The sequence below is a fragment of the Pseudorca crassidens genome, chromosome 12 (assembly GCF_039906515.1).
Source record: "Pseudorca crassidens isolate mPseCra1 chromosome 12, mPseCra1.hap1, whole genome shotgun sequence".
Classification (NCBI taxonomy): domain Eukaryota; kingdom Metazoa; phylum Chordata; class Mammalia; order Artiodactyla; family Delphinidae; genus Pseudorca; species Pseudorca crassidens.
The window spans coordinates 26,648,642-26,672,795 of record NC_090307.1 but is presented as its reverse complement, the minus strand read 5'-3'; the positions used below and the strand labels follow the sequence as shown (position 1 = coordinate 26,672,795).

General features: G+C 39.9%; 1 protein-coding gene across 1 annotated transcript in view; it reads right to left on the bottom strand.

Annotated features, from left to right (window-relative positions):
- SKOR2 (SKI family transcriptional corepressor 2) overlaps window positions 1-24,154 on the bottom strand; it is a 41,819-nt gene that overhangs the window by 11,191 nt on the left and 6,474 nt on the right. The window contains exons 4-7 of the mRNA XM_067701411.1: window positions 24,057-24,131; window positions 12,895-12,960; window positions 12,416-12,514; window positions 2,945-3,012 (exon numbers count right to left, since the gene is read on the bottom strand). Coding sequence (XP_067557512.1) covers window positions 2,945-3,012; window positions 12,416-12,514; window positions 12,895-12,960; window positions 24,057-24,131 — 308 coding nt within the window. The remainder of the gene's footprint in view (window positions 1-2,944; window positions 3,013-12,415; window positions 12,515-12,894; window positions 12,961-24,056; window positions 24,132-24,154) is intronic.

Below are 24,154 nucleotides of genomic sequence, written 5' to 3'. Positions count from 1 at the left end.
AACTATACAGGATGAATCTTGAACTCAAGTTTGCAGACCTTAAAGCTTGTATCTGTTAGTCACAAGGACAGTGCTGTAATACGTAAGGTCCCAGTAATTCACTACTATGCCTTCTTTTAGTAGTTTTGGTAGTAGTTCCCCAGCACACAAAAAAAATTTGAGGAAATCAGGACCAAGCCAGGACAATTTGGAAAAGAATTAAGAGGATTGCTACATGACAGTATCAGCGTTGGGTCAGGGGGCGTCCATGGGTGGTGGTTAATTCAACAAATGTCTACTGATCCCTATTTGATGTTAGACACCATGCTAGGTGTTGAAGGTAGCACGAAGACCCGGGCATCTAAGGATAGGGGACACAAAAGAAGGGGAAGAAGCGGAAGGGACAAATCATGTGTATTTCACCAATTTTCATGTTGGTAGTCTGGATGTACTTTTGTGGATTTCAGGAATTATATTGTACCTACAAGGCTGGGGGAAAACATTCCAGCTCCTCCCAAAGAATTTAATTTGCAACCAGGAAAATTTACTATCTAGAGGAATATGAATTAATAACACTTGTCTAGATAAATAAATACATAATGATAAAATATTTTGCAATACAATGTAATCAAGATATTTTGTAATACCAATTTGTATCTTGCATGTACCAAATATCTCAAAAGACAGGAGATATTTTTCTTTTATTAATACTTCCTGCTTATTACATGGATGCAATATCATCTCCTCTTTTACTAAAGAAGCCAAATGTCAAAGAAAATTAAGACATTAAAATTACATAACTGGCCTTAAATAACTGGCACTGAAATAATTATTTAGTTTCCTTTCCTAACGCCCCTTTTGCTACGCTCATCACCACCCAGCAGTCACACACTTTTGGTTGCATGTGTGGTAGTTTTTGTTTTAAGAGTCTGAAAATGATATCCTATGTAAAATAAGTAAGGTCTTAAAATTTTGTATCCTTCTATCTCTGATCCTATCTTTACATTCTTCCTTTGGACAAATAAAACAATACGTAAATTCACAGCAAGTAATGAGCAGCTCTTATTATCTAGGTATCAAAAGCTGAGAAGAGTGGATACTTTTTTTTTTTAACCCCTGTGGGGGATTAGTTTTCAATTGATTAAGAAAATCCTTCTGTTCCCCAGTGAAGTTAGGTGCAAATAAAACTAACACAAGCAAAACCAAAACAAGAAGAAAGATCCTGTTTAAGAGGGTCTTATGTTGAGGTGGTTTTCAGAACTGAGAGTTGTTGACCAGCACTTGAGATCCAGGAAAACCTCAGAAGGAGGGTTAAAGTTAGAAGCAGTACTTTTAATAGAGCCCCTAGAATGGGGGAAAACGTCATGAAATACAAGGCTGCTTTCAAAATGACTCTCAGCAATCTCCATTAACGCAAGCATGATTTCTCCCATGCAGAAAGGAAACATCAATAACCATCTTCCTTAAATAATCCTGACAGAAAGCTAGATGCCTGGCTCTCTAGACAAGACAGGCGGGTCTGCATAGATACATGCTTTGTGGCATAAGGATAATGTGGACAAGCTCAGAAACACCAAGCAACCCAAATTATAATAATCATGCTGTGAAGAACACTAAGGATCAATGTATGTCTTTACCCAGGTGATTAAAAATATCTTATAGGGGCTTCCCTGGTGGCGCAGTGGTTGAGAGTCCGCCTGCCGATGCAGGGGACACAGGTTCGTGCCCTGGTCCAGGAGGATCCCACATGCCGCAGAGCGGCTAGGCCCGTGAGCCATGGCCGCTGAGTCCGTGCATCCGGAGCCTGTGCTCCGCAACGGGAGAGACCACAACAGTGAGAGGCCCGCGTACCGCAAAAAAAAAAAAAAAAAAATCTTATAAATGGACTTCTCTTGTGGCGCAGTGGTTAAGAATCCGCCTGCCAATGCAGGGGACACGAGTTTGAGCCCTGGTCAGGGAAGATCCCACATGCCGCGGAGCAACTAAGCCCGTGCACCACAACTACTGAGCCTGCTCTCTAGAGTCCGTGCATCACAACTACTGAGCCCGTGTGCCACAACTACTGAAGCCCGTGCGCCTAGAGCCCATGCTCCCCAACAAAGAGAAGCCACTGCAAGGAGAAGCCTGGCACCACAACAAAGAGTAACCCTCGCTCGCCGCAACTAGAGAAAGCCCGTGCACAGCAACGAAGACCCGACGCAGCCGCAAATAAATAAATAAACAAATAATCTTACAAAAACCAAGCAGAAATTATTTCCCCATTGTACTCATGAAAATGAGGAAGCTTGGGAGACTGCTTTCAAAGCACTAATAAATAATACCAGATGTATCTGCATGGGGACAAAGGGTGAGGAATTCAGGGAAAAGAAAAAAAAAACTCAAAAAACGAAAAACATAAAACCTCACAACATTTATTTATCAGACATTTTCCTGTTTCCCTGTTTCTGTATAAATAGATCTTTGTCAGTGTCCACTTTCAGACATGATTAGGATAGAGTAACACACTTCATTTGGAAATAATTCGTTTCTTTTCATCGTCGTTCAAGTGAATTTAATTGATTAATTGTATTTATACTAAGTTCTATTGACAGCAGAGGGCCTGCTCAGGTCTGGGTGGTGGAAGACAAAGACAATGGCCCTTCCCTGAGCTTCTGGTGCAGCCCAGCGCTGTGTTCGGAAGTCTGCACAGTGGAAGACAATGCAGGTACCTCTGGTTCACCCTCAGAGACAATGTACACATCTGTCTATTAACACATGGTAGGTAGTTACATTTAGAGGAAATGTACTGACACATCTGTGTATCCTGCATCTAAGTAAATCTCTTGGCAATTAGCATCTAAACCAGCGGAGAGTGAAGTGGACCAAAGGATTTCAAGGCAAAAACACAAACAGTTTCATACATATTGGGTGGTTTGAAAACGAACCCATCACCTTGCATTTATTTTTAAGTAGAAATGCATCTTACAATTTGTAACTGTTGCACCATTTCTTCTCGGTAGGCTAGTTCCCTTTTCATTTGATCCTGAAAATTATCTGGTAGGAGTGAGAAACAGAGAAATAGATTAATTAAAGTGCAAAATCTACTATTGGTATATTTAGTAAAAATATTACTGACAGTCCCATAGAACCGCCCCCCACACCGTCCTTTGGTATTTTTAAAAGTAAACACTATAGTTGTTTGAAGAGATGTTTTCTTCAAGACTGTGATTTAATCAGAATAGACAGTAAATCCTGAGAGGCAAAGGTCTATCTCTTATATTTCACAATACCGCATAGCCCGTCTAGTATAATCCCTTGCACACAATAACTACTCGGGAATGTCGAGGGCAAGCATGTTCTCTAGTCTTTGAACACTTGAGCCAGTCACAGTACTGAGAGCTTCCACTGTCTTCAGAAGTCTAGTGCTAGTGACGGGGTGAAGTTCAGACAAAGCCCATCATAGGAAACGTGGACCCTTGTGCACGCGAACCCTGGGGTGATAAGACGTAGGTCTGTTAGATGTGCCTGCCTGGCTTCACTGCAGCTCATCTCACGTCTAAGAGAGTGAGTGATAAATGTATTCTGACTGGACTCTCCCAACCTGCAAACTCTCCCACCTGGTAGCAGCCTTATCTTACGTCCTCCTTGGGCCTATATGGTTCTACAGACCTTGCCTCAATCTGAGAAGGAAGGAACTTTAAGACATATTGTGCAAAATATCTTTGCCATTCTACATATTGATCATTTTTATTGTATTTCCAGAAAGGAAATGTGCTTCTTGTTCTTTCATCTTCTCCACTGATCTTTTTTAAAGTGTGGACTTGGCTAACTTCAGCTTTTTCTGCTTTAAATGAGAAATTAACATGATTTCATAGGAATCTGTGGTGGATGGTCAGGGCAGTGGCTTGAAGAAACCAGAAACTCTGTCATCATCTCTTCTCTTCCTTTCATCTCTACAGCCGACTGGTGTGTGAGTCCTGTATATTCTACCTCCATCCTCTCCTCTCTTTGCCATTGTTACCTCCCAAATGCAGACACCTCTTCCCTGAAAAGTTTCCCAACTGACTATTTGGCCTCCAAATCCCTTTCATTCTCCTGCTTAAAACTCCGTGAGGGTTTCCCATCGCTTTCAAGGTAATAAACCCTTTACCACTCATGAGATTCTGGATACTCAGAAACTAAAAACATTGTTCTTTTTATTTTTTAATTTTTATTTATTTATTTTTTTGCTGTATGCGGGCCTCTCACTGTTGTGGCCTCTCCCGTTGCGGAGCATAGGCTCCAGACATGCAGGCTCAGCGGCCATGGCTCACGGGCCCAGCCGCTCCGCGGCATGTGGGATCTTCCCGGACCAGGGCACGAACCCGTATCCCCTGCATCGGCAGGCGGACTCTCAACCACCGCACCACCAGGAAAGCCCTATTTTTTTGATCTATCTTTCTACACTATTTGAATTCCTTCCCCAACCTCAAGCATGTATTTTTAATTAATTAATTTTAAAAGACCTTTTTAAAAGAGCAGCTTTAGGTTCACAACAAAATTAAGAAGGTACAGAGATTTCCCATATACACTCTGTGCCTCCCCCCACGCACACAGCCTCCCCCATTATCAACATCACTCACCAGAATTTGTTTCCACGGATAAACCTACATTGACACCTCATTATCGCCCAAAGTCCATAGTTTACCTTAGGATTCACTCTTAGTGTTGGACATTCTATGGGTTTGGACAAATATATAATAACATATGTCTATCATCACAATATCATACAGAGTATTTTCACTTCCCTGAAATCCTCTGGGCTCTGCTGATTCATTCCTCCCCTCCACTCCACCCCTAGCAGTCATTGATATTTTTACTGTCTCCATAGTTTTGCCTTTTATAATATACATATTTTTAAGAAGACCCATTTCCTACTCTCACCTCAGAATTTGATGTGAAAGTTACTGTAATAGAGGTAAGCCTGTGGTGCTATGCAAGGGTCAAGGAAGGAGCCCTCGGGTTCCCTTGGAGGATTAAGCAGGAGGAAAAGCTTGAGGAGGTGTGATCAGGTTCTTTGCTAAGATGTGGAGGCGGGAGTAGGGAACAGCAGGTGGCTCAGCTGGTTGCAGCAAAGGGGGTAGAAAAAGCTCCTTCTACCACATCACCCACCAAACCACTCTCTAGTCCACACATGCATTGCACTCCCAGCCACTCTGTGTTTGCCACTGCTGTGGCCTGGCCCTCACAGCACACATCTCCCTTTTCTTTCAAGTCCAGCTCAAACGTTCTGTCTTCTGAAATGTTCTCTCCAATTCTCCTGCCCTCTCCTGCCAGAATTATCCACATTTCTCTTGTACTCCTCCAGCACTCTGTACAGACCTCTGTTAATGCATCCATAATCCGTACTATGATTAGTGGTTATACATCTGTCTCTCAGTGAAACAGTGAGGACAGGAAGATAAGTTTTAGACACTTTAAAAATTTCCAAAGCCCACCACAGGGCCTGGCACACAGCAGGGGCTCGTTAATGAACAAGGAATGAATAGAAGAATGAAGTACCCACCAGAAGGTCTGGATTCTGCCTTGGACAGTAATTACCCCCCTCTGGAGGCTCAGACCCTCATCTGAACAAACAAGGGTGTGGAACGATGCACTCTGTAAGGTCCTTTCTTGCTCTACTGCTTTAAGATTTGATGACAAGGTAAACTGATTTGGTTGGGCTCCACACACCCAGTTCTGTCTTTCCTGTGTTGGAAAATGGGGAGCGGGTAATTTTGACTTATACTGATGAAAATTAGAAGGCAGGTACTGTATGAGGGGCTGGCACACACCTGCCACCTCAGGATGCTCTGGAGGTGGGTCAAAGCCCATAGGTGGGTACCTGGCAACAGGAGTCAGTGCTCCGCAAACTGCCCTGGTTCCAGTGCCCTTGACCCTGTACCTGGGCCAGAATACCTTCAGAAGATCAGTGTGTTTTCCAGACACCAGAGCACATCCCAAGCAGGTCTCCCTCTGTGAAGGAGAGATCTGCCCTCTGAACCTCAGCAGCTTCCTCTGTCCCTCTCGGGCTCCGCAGTGCCTCTGATCAGGGTGAGGCTGAGGTGGGTGGGAGATGAAGGGCTGCCTGAAGCTGGCTGTGGCACCTCCCTGGCAGCCCAGGAGAGCCTGATGTTGGAGAAGGAAATAGCTAAGGGTAATTTGGAGTGGAATGATGATAACTAGTCCTTACTTAATTCATGCTCGTTGCTCTGTGATGGCTCACAGTACAATTCTTTAAGTTAAAGTGAAAAAAAAAATGAAGCTGTTAAAGTGCCGGAAAAATGGTGAATGTTTTTATAAGATTGGAGTGAGGAAGGGCATCAAAGACAAAAAGCAAACAGGAAAGGCTTACAGATTTGATTAGATAAAAAGTTAAAACTTTGGTATGACAATAAACACAAAACACCACAGTCAACATTTCAAAATGGACAGAAACAAAAGAATATTTGCAACATGACGAAGAATTAATATTGTAGTATATAAAGAGCTCACATAAACCAGGAGAAAATGAACATGTCAAAAGAAATACGGGGAGAGGATACGTGGGCATTCACAAAACATACAAATGGATGACAGACATGTGCAAAGTGTTCAATATCCCTAGCAATGAGAGAAAAGGATATAATACAAGGAACCACTTTTTCCATTTAAGTTAGCAAAGATCTAAAGAAAAGATGATACGTGGTGTTCCAAGGATGGAAGTATAAATTAGTACAACCTTTCTGGAAAGCAACATAAAATTATGTATCAAGAGCTTTGAAAAGTTCATACGCTAACAGAAATTCTTTTAGGAGTTTATCCTAGGGAGATGATCATGGATTTGTACAAAGATTCAGTAACAACGATGCCTAAAACTTGGATGAACTTTAATGTCCAATGTAAGAGTGCATTTATAGACTGCTAGGTAGTCTTGAAAAGAAGCTCATGTTAAGTGAAAAAAAGGAGGGTAAAAACTGGTGTGTATAATATTTCATTTTGTTTAAAAAATGGTTTAACATGCACTAGAAAGGCTGAAACTCCAAAATGTTAACATTGGTTTCCTCTAGGTGACAGGATTATGGGTGATTTTTATTTTCTTTCCTTTATATTTCTGTATATTTAAACTTTTCTACAGCAAGCATGTGTATAACTTTAGAGATATAAAGATTGTTAATTCGCGAGAGAAAAAACAAACTAAAAGTTTTGCTATGTTCTAAGGTTGATGAAGACACAATTTAAGTGGAGTTGAAAACATCATTAAGCTGTTTACTCTAATGAGAATCACTTGAAACCCAGCTATTTTTGGAAGACGATAGCATAAAAGGAGGTGGCAGAGAAAAGCACTGAAGGCTGTGCTCTGCAAACGTGGACAGTTTGAAAAGCCAAAGAGTTTTTCAAACAGCAACAAAAAGTAACCAGCCTACATACTTGGCACTAGAAATTAGAAGAGAACTCAGATGGTAGATCTAGTTCCCCTGGTAGAGCCTACTCATCAAGCAATAGGCTTTGGGGCTTATTTCATTTACATGGTCTTTATTTTGTTATCACTGCTTTTAAACAACGACAGAGACTTTTGATCTGTACCATGTTTTAGAATCGCCATCCCTGCTTCTCCAGAGGATGCTACAACAAAGAGAGAGGAAGGAAGGACGGAAACCACTGAACAGAGAATGAATCTAGTAACAGCCACAGGTGAAAGATGGGACAACCATATTCAGGTAGATGAAATGTAGTTTGTTTTTAATAAGAAGTAACCTCAAAAGTAACTTGGAAAAGAAATTTTTTATAAAAATCTAAGACGATGACATGATCAAAATCTACCAGTTAAGTTTTTCACAAAACCCCAGCCATTAGTAGGTCTTCCCTGTTGTAAACCACTGGCCTTTCCACTTGGTTCTCTCAAATGCCATGAATTTGTCATCATACCTGCAAATCCAAGGACTCAACTCATGAGTCCTTGCTAATCTCCTTTATCAGTGATCCAATCTCATCTTCATTGTCAGTTTTAATCTCTTCGAATATGACTCCAATATTTATATCAACCATTGATTGAGAGTATGTCATGTTCCCACAATTTGCTGCATGGGCAGCAACAGAAGACTCTTTCCTGAAATTATTTACAACACTGTCGGGTAGAGGGTGAAACAATCAGAGAGGAGTGAACACAAAACACCCATGGAACTAGAAATAAACACAGGAGGACTTCAGCACAGAGTGCAAACTGCAAGAGTGGGAAGGCTTCCTGGAGGTGGCAGAGCTTGAGGTGTGTCCCAAATGATGGGGAGTACCTAGACAAGGGAGGCATTTGGACTAGAGAAACGCAGGGTGCAGAGGTGGAAAGTGAGGGGCGAGGGCGGTCCGCAGGGTAAGTGGAACTGAGTAGGGGCAGAAGTGGTAATAAGCCTGGGTGGGCCGATTATGGAGGATTGTAAAAGCCAGTCAGGAGTTAGATGAGACGCGATATGGTCAGCAATACGGAATCAATACAGTGAGTGGAAGACGTGGTGCCAAAGGTAGATTTTTAGGAAGGCAGGGCTAATAGCAGTGAGCAGAAAGGGCTGGAGTGGGGAAGGGAGGTGAGGACCCAGGGCACCCCGCGGCAGCGACACAGGAGAGGGAGAGGGTGAGGGCCTTCTCCATTCGTGGCCTCATCCAGCAACCCTTTGGCAGGTCCCAGTCAGGCCTAGGCTCTGAAGTTATACTGATGGCCAGTGGCAAGAGAGTAAAATGAATGAAAAATGACAGCAAAGGCCTGAATACTGTAATAAAGGAAGGTGCAGGGTGTTGGAGGAGCCGGGAGGAAGGAGAGCTTCACTAGGGAAGGCAGACAATGTGATGGCTGAAATGACTTCTGGATTTGCAGCCGCAAAAATGATCAGACCAGGGCTTCCCTGGTGGCGCAGTGGTTGAGAGTCCGCCTGCCGATGCAGGGGACACGGGTTCGTGCCCCGGTCCGGGAGGATCCCACATGCTGCGGAGCGGCTGGGCCTGTGAGCCATGGCCGCTGGGCCTGCGCGTTCGGAGCCTGTGCTCCGCAACGGGAGAGGCCACAACAGTGAGAGGCCCGCATACCGCAAAAAAAACCAAAAACAGAAACAAAAAAAATGATCAGACCAGTCCTTAGTGGGAGAGCTCAGAATGGTGGCATCTTGGGGGCAGGGTCTCCAACCGTTTACTCCTGTCCAATTAAACATGACTGTCATTGCAGGATGTGGAGCCAGCTGTCCTACTGTCACCTCAGTGACCTTGATAAAGGTGGAGCTCCTCGTCAACCATTTCCTCCAAACTCTTACTTCTACCCAGTCTAGATTACATTTCTCCCACCTTCCCTCAGGATCCCCTCCTGAGCTCTCTTCTCATGTTCTACCCAGGTGGTCAACTAAACGGATTGTCTCGTATCAAAGTAAGTTTCACTGCCTGTTTCAGCCTCTATAACTACAGCCCAGGAAAGCTCTAGAAGTTCTGATTTCTAATATCAGCTGGTTTACAATAAAGCCCCTGCAGGAATGTACATATTACCCTTGAAATGGTAACAGTAGCAGCAACGCACATTACCATGGATCAGTCACTAGTCACCACGCGAAACACTTTATACATTTAATCCTCTCTGCAACGCCACGAGATGGGTAGTAGTATTGTTCTACGGTTGAAAAGGGGGTTAGGTAACTTGCCTAAGGTTACTCAGTGGGGGAGTCAGTGTCCAAACCTGGAGACCCCGCTACTAGCCGCCAGGCTCTCTGCTGCCTCCACCTGAAGGGTAAATGTCTGCTTGCTCTGCGGTGTCCGCTCCTTTCCTCCTCCCTGCATTTCCCCATCAGAGTCTTGCAGCTCTGGAAGCCTCTGTCCAGCAAGTGGAGAGACTTGCTTGTGCTTCCTCCTCCTCCCAACCTCTGCCTACAGAGTACAGAGGCCTGCTTTCTCCCCTCCGCCTCTTCCACTTTCCCTCCTCCCCCACCTCTTCCTTCCTCTCATCTTTATCCTCATTATTCTGTGCCACAGGTCATCCCTCGCTCCCAAAGCACAACAAGAGAAGCTCAGAAGTTTGGACCCATTCTAGACATGCTTTTCGAGAGCTTGATGCTAAGTTTCCTCTTCCTCCCCCTGCTTCGTCATGACCGTCACCATCACTGCTGATGTCATCGAGCACTTATCCTGTGCTAGGGATGTGCTCAGACCTTCACGTGGATCCAAGCATTTGGTCCTCATCTTCCTGTGGGACAGGAATTATCCGGCCCCCTTTACAGTTTCCAAGGTCCTACAGCCATGAGGTAGCAGAGCCACAAAGTATCTCAGGGTATTTTGAGCCTGGCTTCCTAACTGTCACAGGTGATAGCTTAGCTTAGGTCCCCAGTGCTCTAAGTGAACCGGGTTTGAAGTGTTGTGACTGTGAGTCCACCTCCTAGTAAAAAGCTCTTGCTGGGATTCCTCTCTGCTTCCTTCTGATGGCGGCTTTACAAAGTTCCGTCCTCCCCTTTCCATCTGAGTGCATCTAAATCTGTCTGCCAGCCTCGGGGCCTCTCACATTTAGTTAACAAGCACGTAATGTGCATTTGCTATTTTCACTGGTGTGAAATTAACTGCCCCTTGGTGGTGTGTCTAAACCACGCATTATTCAAACTTGGGCACCACTTCCTTGGTCGGTGGAGTACACTGTAGATAAAAATGGGCAAAACTTTTCTGTTGTTGTTTAATTGAAGTGTTTCACATACGTGGCCATCACAGAGGATTCATTTTAATTCACACCAGGAGGATGAGTGATGGGTCTGAATGGAACCTGGACAGTTGTACTACAACATCCTAACTTTTTAAAAAACAGAAACATGTACATGTTGTATGGTAGAGTAATTAGTAAGAAAATGTATAAATTACTTAATTCCTTAAAATGATGATTAGCTTTTATTAACGGGATAAATTATGGCTACATGGGTTTCACATGGAGTTAGGTGGATACTTTGGGGATTCAGTGGGATTTGGACTCACTCTACTGGATCTGCAAACTCAATAATTAGATAAACATCAGCTTAGAAGGGACACAAATCACTCAGTGTCTGCTCATCGCTGCAAGGAACTGTGCAGTCTTTTTTAAGATGGGGTTTTAGAAATGAGAGAATCCTGGATCCCTTGGAAGCACCTGTTTTTCAAGGTTTCAAAGATATTTTTAATATGTTTCTCTTTTTCTTGAAGCTACAAATGTAATGATGATCCCAACATACTATCAAAAGCTACTGGCCATTCTCCTCCCTTCCATCTTATTCTAAGCCTCAGCAGGCATTCTCCAAATTCAAAATACTGAAGCATCGTGAGCTCCAAACCTCCCTTGCAGATACTGACAGATCACAAACTTGACCGACCCTATCGCTCCTTGGGGCCAGAACTCTCTTCCATCATGAGTCCTCTTCATTCTTATCCCTGCTAAGCAGTCTGGTGGAACTTAGTTTGACATGTTACCAGGAACCCAGTACTATTCAAAAATGTTACCCGAGAGGGCATGTCTTTCAGTTTGTGCTGATGATTACATTTGAGAAGCTCTGGCGAGTGCAGACCTTTGTGCTCATACTATTAAAATTGTCACAATTACTGAAAAGTCTTTTTCTGGATGTTTGCCTATGGCTCTACCACAGGAATTAGCAACATGAGTTTTGTGATGCCTGGATTAAAAAACAAAGGGCACTGACATTCTAAAAAAGTGTCCCTGAAAAAAATTAATATTAAATGTATATAATTCAAAATATGACTAAATGAGACTCCAAAAAGCTTGAAAAACACTACTGTGGTGTATTTGTCCAAATGTGATTCAGAACACGACAGGTGAATTTTAGAAATCTGGACACCTATCATAGGTCTTTCTGAAATTCTAGGACTCTGGGAGTAGAGACAATAGTTTTTATGCCACAGTTTCTCTGCCACCAAATTTGGAATGAAATTTTATTACTAAATATGTATGGAGAATCCCCAACTACTAAAATTGTACTAATTTTAATTAATAAAATATGTGTACATTGAATTGTTAAATTTTAAATCTTCATGTCTCAAGCACCAGGCAGCTCTCTAGAACTATCTGAGAATAAGAATTAACTTTTCTTTTGTTTTTCCTACCTTAGAGAAAAAAAATACCTGAGTAATTCTTTTGTTTTAAAAAATATTAATATTTCTGACTATTTAAATATATCTACATATTTAATGGTATATTTGCATACATGTTTCAAATGCACACAATACATATGCCCAGATACACATATACCAATAGAATAAACACCAAAAGGTTCTTATAAGAAATTTTATCTGTCAGCTGATTCAAAGCATAAATAACAGGCTAAAATCTCCAAACACTTTGAGACCACCGGAAGACCCTGTGGTACTTTGTGTAATCACATAATATTTAGAAGCCTATCCTTATGCCTAATAATAGAAATGTCATCAAATATCATAAGGCAATGAAATAAAAGTGATTTCTTACTGAATACTGGGAAAGATGTATTTCCTTTTAACACCTGGAATTCTTGTTCTAGTCGTCTCCGCAAATCTATTTGTTCAAATAAAACCTTCTGAAGTTCTTCTAATAAAGAAAAAAAGAAGAGTCACTTTACTAATCTTTACAAATGACTCTCCAGAGGACTGTTACATATGGCAAGTTATTATTATAAGACAAAATATTTTACCAGTTTAAAAAGGGTCGCATAGACATGGGATAGATTTTGTGCAGAAATCCATGAATATAAGTCAATGTAATGTATTATTTTAAAGGATTATTTTACAGTGTCATGTATTGATTGATATGTATGCATTAATCTCAATTATATCCACCCCGTGGTCCATATATTATTCATGTGTTGCTTGTCACGCTTAAAATATAGTGTAGAACAAAAATATCCTCCTATTATCTCTTCAGTCTTTTAAAGCTAAGAGAAGTTCTACAGAATTAAAACTTTTCTTTACCTTTCCCCATATTTTCTACATCCTTTCTCAGTGAATGAGGTGAATTTGTCTCTTGCGTGTGTTCACCTTTTAAAAAAAAAGGAGAAAAAAATATTAGTTTTGTGTAGGCTATTTTCTGCAAGTTGTTATTTTCACTTTCTATTAATATCTACAAAAGAGTTTTTTTAATATAACTTCAAGGTGGAAGTTCTCGGGGCCAAACGTTGTCCTCATTTACTCGTGTATCATTCCCCTGAACCATGGAGGGGAGTGACAGAAAATGAGGGCCGAGTCCACCTAGACTGTGACGACAGCTCCATGAAAGCAGACTCCTGACATCAGCCTCCCTCCCAGCCCCTACCACTGCCCAGCCTTTACAACCAAGCTAACTGCTAGAAGGGCAAAAGAGGAGGTTGAACAGCTGACATTTCTGGGAGAAATCTGATCAGACTCCCTCTCTTTCTAGAGGTGAAGAAGCCTGATTTTATTGGGAAGGCACCCAAGACCATGGAAACAGAAGCCTCCAGCTTTCTTGGGCCACCAAAATGTGGAGTGGTGAAAAAGAAATGAGAGGAGGCTTTAGCTGTCCCTGGGAGAGAAGTTATGAGGCTGCAGTGGTTTCCTAATAATTGATAGCTTTTTAAAAAAGAAATCAACCGAAAAGAAAGAAGTGAAATAAGTTATGTTACTTTGTAATAGTCATACGCTTGCTGATGATAGTTTCTTAACTGCTTGTCTTCAAACAGTATAAACTGTATTGTGGATAGAAGTTAGGTTGCTGTTCTTACCTATTTTGCTTCTGTGCTAACTAGAATGATGACAAGCTAAGAAAATGTATATATCTACAGTCATAAATTGAGTCTATATAATCCAGAAAACATAAACAAAGCAAAGAAATGCAACCATTCTGCTATCAGAATTAAAAAAGGTTTCAACTTGTTATCTGCAATTACCCACATAATTTAATTAAGCTTTCCGTTTTCATCTATAGAGATATGGCAGTGCAGACAAAGGTGCTCTGAGAAGGTTTCCTCTATCCCCCTCCCCTGCCCCCCAGGTTAGCTCTTCCATGTCCTTGGTGCCGTTTGCTTCCAGCCTTCTGCACCTACTAGGCAGGCTACCTGGAGGCGGGGCTCTGTCTTTTCTGCATGGCGAGTGCCTTGCACAGTGCTAGACACATACTCATATTCAATAAAGTGTCTTCAGCTGTCACTGAAAGGGACCCTAGGAGGTCGCAAATTCTAAATCATAGCACAAGTTAGATGCATCGTTTCAATTCTGTTCTCGTATCTTTTCATTTCCCTTCCTCAGCAAGAAATGGAGTGAAATGGTCCCGGGCACTTCCAGGAATACTGGGGAATTTCATTGTCAAGGGAAAAATTTCTGCAAAGAGGGAAACAGAATTTCTTCCCAAAGTGGCAGCCTACAATATCAAGGACGGACAGAAAAGTCCTCAACCTGATATTATAAATGGCGATTCTGCAGTCCACATGATGACCGTCAGGGGTATGTGTGCGCAGGTATGCATGTGTGCATATGTGTGTATGAAAATACAAACGTACAAATATTCCCAAGCATGTGCACAGTTATGGGAAGGCACTTCCTCTGGCTCCCCATCATCAGCACAACAATATCCAGGGCATCCTGAGTTCCTTAATGGCAGCCATTTTCTGTACTATCTACGTCATATTTGCACAAACTTATTCTCATTTTCATCTTGGACATGACCTCTCTCTGTAGGCTTTTGAACATTAATACCTTGGCTTTCTTCTCCATATAATAAATAATGAGGAAATACCGGTGAAGCATTTTAAATACAGACCTCAACGTAATTCCTACAAACTACTATTATCTAAAAGAAGAGTAACACAAAGGTTGGTAACAAATCGTAAATGTATAAACCAAGAATAATGATATTTTTAAATGAAGATAAATGCATATTATGTGCAGTTTTACCTATGTTTACTTTAGCCTCAGTTAACCAGATGTTAAATGCATAGATGTTTCATACCCACATATAATATTGAGGTTGAACAAGAAAAGAAATGAGCATGCACACATCTCTGCATCTATCTACAGAGCAGGATGAGATTTTATCATTCTACAACTTTCCCAACCCCTCAAGACATGATTTAAATGAGATAGTTAGTTTCTGAATAGGCAACTCTAGAAGCCATTTCCTTATCACATTAGAGACCAGCTTCTTTCTGACCTACTAGTGTATTTTGTGGACTGTTTACCTTACATTACATTTCAACTAGATAATTAAATTAAAAAATTAAAATAATATATGTAAAATTGCATTTCTTTTCTACTTCACAGTTAGGACATTTACATTGGTATGAAGCATTAAACAAATAGCTAGTAAATAAAACTATATTAACCACAGGTGAATCTACCGACGACATTAATAATACACTTTTCAGCCGCTTTGTGAAGGATTAATTAATATTTTACATGCGTCTATCTGAAACAGGTATTTTGCTGCAACTTCTCAGAAAAATCTGTCAGTTTTGAGCTTAGAAGATTCAAATTTCTCACTTGCAAAGCATTTTAAAAAATGGTTCAATGTTAGGTAAATAAGGAGCACAGAAGCTTCAGCTGCCTTTTGTGTATCTTTCACTGGACCGTTGCCTTTTGCATATTACTAATCTGTGAAAACCAGATTGTTAGTGGTGGTTAAAAATGACCTCTGGGAGCCTGGATATGTTTGTTCCCTATTACTGCTGATGTTTTCCATCTGGTTTAAAAAAAAGAAAAGGCAGTCTAATACTAGATTAAATAAATGAGATTTAGTTGACAATGAGCTTTCCATTTTTATAAATATTCCGTCAGGTTAAATGCACTTTACTTTTCCAAAATTAATGAATGCATTTGGAGAAATCCCCAAACTAAAATTCTTACTTTCCTTCCCATTATATCCCCCCTTTAAAAAAAAGTGACAAAAAGGCCAGGGTGGAGGGGGGCCATAGAGATCTTAATTGTAAAAGAAAATAGTTGAGTGGCTTAAAGTTGGAGAGTGATGGATAATTAGGGCATAAAAGGCATCCAGTGGACTGACAGGATGAGGACCTGCTGCTCAGGGATGAGTCCACACCAGTTCTCCACAAGCACATGCTCACAGGGCCAGTTAACTGTGACCTGCATCATTGCCCACGAAGCCTGCTCGCCCCAGGGGGGCAGAGGCAGTGTGATGCCACATCAGAGAAACTATACCTCTGCTGAGTGCAGCAGGGGCCAGGGAGCTTGGAGCCACATGGTCCCTGCTTCCCTGGTCTCTCCAGGGTCCTCCAGGGCCAGGTGGTCCCACATCCCAGGGGAAAGCTCCACCTCACCCTTGGATCGGCCCTTACACAGCCATCAGAAATTGGAAGTACAAGAGGGATGGATGTGAGAATACACCATGCCAAAGCAGACATGAGCAGTAAATAGCAGATGAAGGGGAGACTGTAGTATCCAAAGGTGGGGGGGGGAAGACCAAAACAGCCAATAGATTCACCAGCACTACGTTTCAAGGCACAACGGTAATGACTTTCTCTTAAACATTATGGCACACCTCTGCTCGAGCACCTGCGTTGTTTCCCCATGGTCTACATTGCAGAATCCACTCAACTCCTCCCCGGGAGACTCCAGGTTCTCCTGTAACCTTGTCCCATCCAGCTCAGCCAAGCTGTATTTCTCTGTCACTAAGCACAAACCTTTTACCCAAGACAGACTCTTATTTCTCACATCTGCTGGCTCTGCTTTATGTTGTTTCTCTTCCCTAAGGTGTCCCCCTCCTCTCCCCATCCACCCAAAATCAGAAAGCCACCCAAGTGTCATTTACTCTTTCATAAAACCTTTCCCAACTTCTTCAGATGCCACTGATCTGTTCCTTCCTGGGCTGAAGTTCTAAGTCCTTATCATCTTTACTCTGCCACCTTGTACCCGATATTCTAATGCTTCACCTATGCTAGTCTGATCTTCCCCAGCTAGAAAATCTGCTTTCTGAAGGCAGAGAGATCCTGCCCTACAGGTAACCCCCATCACCTCAACCCTAGGGAGGGGTACAAATGTATTCCACACACACACTTGTTGTACTTCATTTAATCCAATTTGGTTTGTGAAAGAAATACAAACTAATGCTATTGTAAATCCTCAGTTGTCATAAGGTTTTTAAAGCACTAACTCATTCCTACGAACGAACAAGCACAGTTTGATCCATTGTATGGTCTAAGAATTACTCTATATTTTCAGTTTACTGGGGAAGTTTGTGATTGTTTCCATTTTTGTTCCTACCTGACATTTTGAAAATTTCTTTCAGGAACAAATAAAACTGTAGCACTGAATGTTAACTGAGACATGAAAATACTAATTCACGTATGTGTCTGCCGTGGCCTCCAGCAGCTAAAATACCTTACAATTTTAAAAAGCTCACTTAATTTTGAGAGCCAAATGAGTAAGTCAGATGACCTGTTCTGTTGGTGGTCATGAGATGGGAGGAGAAGTTGATTAAAAGATATTACTGTTCTCAAGCTAAACTTGAATTCAATAAATAAGATCATTTAAGTATTGTACCCTGTATGTGTATAGGGCATCGAAGTATATAGGGTACAATATAAAATGCCTGACATTGGACGAAGAGTAAAAATTTTAGCATTCCCCCATCCCTTCTACGGCAATACATCCTCCTTCCTTCTCCTTTCAATTCCACTCCTTTTCCTATCCCTTATCTTGGCTGTCTCCCTTTTAAAGTCTCCTTTGAGCCTGCAGCCAGCACTCAGGGGCACTACCCCAGCCTGCAGCCCTAGGGGCTAGCAAGTTGCTTGTCATTGAAAGGTCCTCTCTGTTCCCCCAGGATTGTTGTTGACAACAACTGATGAAAAACATTTGGAAAAAATGCATTTCAGAAAATGCACACTGAAGGGCAAATTTAGTCAATGACACTGTTTTAGTTTGGGGCTGTGTCTATACATGAAATTCACATGGATTCTAATATTTAGGTGAGGAATAAAAAGTTTCAGTCAAACATCCAGATGTTTCCATAGTTCGTGGGGACTCGTGCTATCGCATGTGTTCTAGTGCAGGGGAGCAGACCCCGGAAGGGAAGGCAAGATCTGCGTGCTAAGCTACCAACGGTGTCTGCCCGCAGTTCCCAGGGCACTGTCACGCCCTCAGGGCAGGCTGGGCCTGCCCTCTGCCTCCCAAGAGCCTCAGCACAGGCCTGGCCTCTGTTGATCAAGAGAGACTCCTCTTATATACGTTTAACTCCCAAACAAACACTGAATTTTAATAATTAATCTTAGCTTTATAACCTGACTTAATTTAAAATTTCTGGAAGTTTAATTTTCTCTTTCCCTAACAATCTACCTTAGAGGTACAATTTGGATGGGGTCAAAGTTAATCTACAGTTTGTATAACTAGTACAAAATTTAGCACAACGTATGGTTTAGAGAGGTTTCTGAGAACATTTTGCATTAAGGCATTAAAAAATCAATTACACGGAACGCAGAGTTAAGTAATTTTCTCCTCTATCAGTGGGACATGGACTTCTGTTAATTTCTTGGTGCTAAATTCTACATTAAACTCATCCCCTGTGACGTCTGGCACTGTAGTGAGGTCATAGAACAGAAAAGAAAATCAATATCACTGGAGAGGGTATGCTGCAAAATGAACTAACTAAATATTAACTCCATTAGCCAAAAAAGGGAACAAGAGCAAGATTAATATTTGTGGGTTTATAGTTAACTGAGAGTTACAACAAAATTTACAGTTCGTGATCAAAATTTATCGTGAGTTACACACACATTGCTTCTTGAATCAGTATATCAGATTTCGTTGATTAGTGAATTGTGAGTTCATTTAGAATTCTCTTAAGTTTTAGAACTTGTGTTGTCAATTAATGCTATTTTTTATTTTTTTCTGAAGAGTTTTTTTATTGTCCTTCTCTATCTCCTTGATTGTCATATAAATTATTAAAAACCACAAGAAGGAAAATGTTTCCATAAATAAAAAGAAATTTATATTTGAAATATGGGGATTAGCTAATTTTGAATACATATATTCAAATACCTCAAAATTCGTTGTTCATAAAAATGTCAGTAGTAACTTAGAGGTGGATAAACTGAGGCCAACGTACTTAAAGGGCTTACCCAAAGTCATCTAGTAAGTGAGTGAATTAAAACTCAGATCTACTAGTCTGTGCTGTTTAGAATTTTTCTTCTTCTTCTTTTACTTTTTTTAAAAAAAAAGCATAAGCATGTTCTAAAATAGAATGGAATAATAAATCAGAGCGCCTCATCTGCTATATATTCATGAGAAGTGTAACTGCTTCTTACTATTCTCAGAAATCCATCCATAGCATATTAAGTACACTAGAGAATTATACCAGTGAAAATCAAATTGATTTTAAAACTTCTATACATATAACAAGATGCAGCCACTCTCAGAGTCCAATGGTTCTGGCGTTTCTACAATGAAAGGGATTGGAATTGAGGATGACTCCACTTTACGTGATTTCCTTGACCTGCAATAGCTTTCAGCTGCCTCACCAGCTTACCCCACTGCATTCAATTTCAAATCACTTAACTTCACTAAAGTTATTCAGAACGGATATGCAAAGCCTTACTCTGGGATTGCAAGCAAAATGCTGTCATTTATATTTTTGAGTAGGTAATATTTTGACCAAACTACCATCCCCCTAATCTATATTACTTGGCTTTAAAGCAATGGGTCTTATTTTAAAGAGACCTACAGATAAAAGTTCTGGCTTCTGGGGGATTTTGGCTGCTTAAAACTTTATGTTTGGTTCCTCTAATTATAAAGAAGTATAATATCTGCTATGAGTAAGGTTAATGACCATTAACAGGGAGGTTTTTGAAAAAAATCATTAAAAAATGTAATCTTTTTGAAATTGCTGAAAAGTAACAGTTACCAATAGGGCTGAAAGGTTGAACAAAGGCCAAACTTAATTAAAATGATGAATTAAAAAAATGAACTGGAACTAAATATTGTTGCTAAACTGAATTTGTATTAGGGATAAATTAAAGCAAGTACCTATCATTTAAAGATAAGTCTGTATCTTTACTTGTTTAGAGAAAGGTCAGAAATTTCCTGATAAACTACATTTATGATTGTTATGGGAGTGAAAAATTTATGTAAAAATCAAAAATTGCATACTGACTTATTAGGTAGTTTGAAAAGACATTTCATTCTTCTAGGTTATACTGTATATGCACAGAAACAAAACACTGACATTTTCCAATAATGATGATTGAATTAAACGTTGGCTAAAGGGACATCTGGTTATATAAACCTTTTTGGATGTTATGTTGTGTAGACTGCTATTATAGTATTCATACTGCCTTACACCTTATCTTCCCCTCCTTTTGATTGGAAGCAACTTGAGAGCAGGGACTGGCGTTGATTCTATCTCTGAATCTCCAGAGCCTAGCAAAATACCTAGCATACAGTAGGTATTCTGAAATATTTGGGGAGTAATTGAGTAAATAAACAAATGAATGTTATCACGTACATGTGGAAGTTAACAGTTGTTACATGGGGAGAAGCAGCTCCATTCACCCGCAAGGTGTTCCAGATAAAGCATTCTACTGCTACCACTACAAAGCAGTTCATCACAGGCTTCATAATCTCTTTGGCTCATCTGGATTTTTGACACTTTGCTAAATGAACGGGTTCTTGGTGTCTGTTCACAAGTAAATACATTAATACCAAAACATAGGCCAATTGGGTGACCATTTGGGGATTTTCTCAAATGTGCATTCCAGCGTGAAGACCATGAGCTGATCTTTCCTACAAGCAAGGACAGTTGAAGGTACAGCGAGTCCTACAACAACCCAAACTCCTTAACACTTTCTGGTGTTTAAAATATCTTCTCTGCAGGCTCAGCAAAGGAACCATGAGGGTGAAATTCTTGTGACCCAAGATTCCAAGATAAATTTAACAAAATATACTCTTCACCCAAACATTTGTTCATGTCAATAATATATTTTCATCCTTTCCACGTCCCACCTGTCTCACATTCAATACAGGATAATAATAATATGATATAACCTACTACCTACATACTTCTCTGAATAATGTGAGAATGAAACTGTGATACGGAATATCAATGTGGAGCAAGTTTCTCTGGGAATCTGTATCAAATTAATTATTGTGAGGGAGGGACTGGTAATACATCGATAGCATGACTAGGTGTTATTACCAACATAACTATTGACTGTACTGCCCTGAGCTCCAGACACTGTGGAATTTTTATGTGAACACCGATCCTGATTATACTTTTATTTACATCCTTTTGACATTTGTATTTCCATCTGAACATCAGACAACAGTGGATTCTGTAGTTATTGACCCACTCTGGCTATCATGCTTGGGGTTCTAACGACTCTTTTAGGGTTTATTGAACTTCCTAAGTATGGGGGAACCAAATCCCTTCCAAGGCCAGGAGGAACTTGTTTCCAAACGGAAACAGCCCAGCCATCCAAATCGGAGGAAGATGAAGAAGAGAAATTCAGTTTTTAACAAATCTATAGAGACTATTCATGTACACGTAATGAAGAGAATATAATTCAGTAAAGAAATCAGTATGTTCTAATACATTTAGATTTCTAATGGGTATACACATTTGTCAAAATGTTAACTTAAAGTTTTTATGATAATTATGAATACTAGCTGTTAAGTGCAAGGTAGGAAATTAAAGTTCCTAAAAAGATGATTTCAGATTGTGAAATTTGGATTTTCTCATTAAATCTATGGAAACTATTTTAAATTTAACAATTTAAACATCAAATTGTCCCCTAGTTTTGTACAAATCATTGATACCCCTTAAAAGACTACATACATTTTACATCTTTTATAGAATATTTATAAAATTTTATTTTTATTTTCTTTAAAATTTGCACCCAAATAGAGTAAGAGTTTAGCCCAAGGAGACTTCTAATGAGTTATGCTTTAGCGAAATGAAGTCTGGTGTGAATTATTCTCTAAATGTGTTATTTTACATTAAATACACGTATAGTATAATCTGAACTTTAATATCACCAACAGCCAACTAAAAAATAAAAACTTCCAAACTTAGTCAAAAACACCTTAAAATTAATGCATATAAATTACAAAGTACTAATTTTAACAAGCAACAGTAAATTAAAACCTGTCTTGAGATGAGTAAATGAAAAGTGGGGTCCCTGTCCTGCTCTGAATGGCTTACATTATTTAAAAAATACAAGTCATTGCTACATGCAAATTTTCTTATTTTATTGGACTTCGAGCTTCATGGCGCTGCTCACAGAATAGGGTTGTACATAAAATAAAAACAAATAAAAATTCCTCCCAAATTAAGTTATTGACAATGCCACTAGGATGTGACACTGGTTTTAAACTCTCTTTCTGATCTGTGTCTATTTCGGTTAGAGAGGAATGGGAATTCTCTAAGTGCTCACCGTTTGTACAACACACCCCCAGCACAGGTCTCCGTCCACTTCAGCTGTTGAAACAGCCCGATTAATTTGCATTCACTGGAGTACATATAGACTCCTATCTGTGGTTTCTAGGCATGGGAGAAATTGGGCTACTTTTAATCTGTTTTTAGCTCTACAGAGCTGCTAAATATCATTTGATATGGGGCTGAGAAATGTTTCCAAAAGTGTTTTCTTTATATTCATAAATGTGTTGTTTCCAATGTCTGTTAATTTCTACACATAGCAAACAAAGAAAAGCAATCGACTATCCAGAAATGTCTGGGAAATGGTTAGATATTACAGAATCAATCAAATAGAATTATAAACCTTGTGTGTGTGTGTGTGTGTGTGTGTGTGTGTGTGTGTGTGCAAACCCATTAGAAATGTGTTGGTACCAATCCTTTCTATTTCAAGCTTCAATTTTGTGAAATATCGCACTAGGGAAGAGGTAGTTCCTGGGCAAATATCATTGCCTTTGTGACTTCATTTTGTACACTTTAGATTGTAACAGAAAAATCCACATTTAACAACTTTCTCATATTAGAGCAAATTTGTGAAAGGTGAGTTTTTTGAATTTTCAAAGGGTTATGCTTTAATTGAAAGTGATAATAATAAAAACACTTAAAATGTGCTAACAAACAGGTACAGCCAGAATGCACAATTTTATGGAGACTTGATACGGCCAAGGATACATCACCAAATTATTCTTAGTAACTCCTTAGCATAGTCAGCCCAAACTGGCTGTTGATCAATATTTATAGAAAATACTCATGAAATAATTTGGAAATAACTCACAATATATAAAGCTTTCTTCCCATGATATATAAAGCTATTTTTTCATTAAAATAGGTGTTTGCCTTTTGCCATTTAAAGTACTGAAAAGTTTCCTTTAAGGAAAAATAAAAACAAAGGTTTGGAGACCTTTTTCATTGTACTTTGCTGTTATATAAGATTCCTTTAAGATCCTATTTTCTTTATTTCTGCTCCCCACACCACTCTTTCTCCCTCTCCCTCACTTCCTAGCTTGCTCTCTGTCTCATTTGACAGGCAAATTTGCAGACATTGCCGCAGGATAACAACCTCGTTTGACAGTCAATTAACCGTGAATAGTCAAAGCCAAGGCAGTTTGCATTACATAAATGGAAAATTAGATTCCTTTTTCCCAAGAAACAAAACCCTCTCCTTAAGACACTGCAATAGACAACTTAGTATCAAAACTTCTAATCACGTCTTTCCCATACCCCTTGGAGACATTTAGCAATCAGTAAAAGGTGGTTTCATTTAATTTGTATAATGTAATTTTTGTAAATGTATTATACATTTTGTGTAGAGATCATTATCATGGAGATAATATAAATGTTGGCATAGATGTCATAAAACACCTTTAATGTCTTTCTGACAGATATTAAAAGCAATAAGCTGTGATCCTTTTTAATGGAAGGTTTCTAAGAGAACATTTCAATTATTGTCATTTTATGCTTTTCTAGCCCGTTTCACTGTGTAACCTGATATATTTCTGAATTCTCTTCTGAAATATGCCCAGCAATTAATAATCTTATTGCTATTAATGTCACTGCTTTCCCATTTGTGTTTTTTCTTAGTTATATCTAGTAGGAATTGTTTTTTATCTTTACCCTTGTACTAAGTATTCAGTCTTCTGATTATGAATTTCAGCCCTTCTCTCTGTCATCTGACTCTTCATTCCTTCTATTTGTCCCAGCCTACCTGATCTTTCTCTCCAAAAATCTCCTCCGGAAGCATCAGAGTCTGTGATGAAAAAGCTATGCTCCTTGTTCTTATCTAGAATCAAACAAAATACAAAA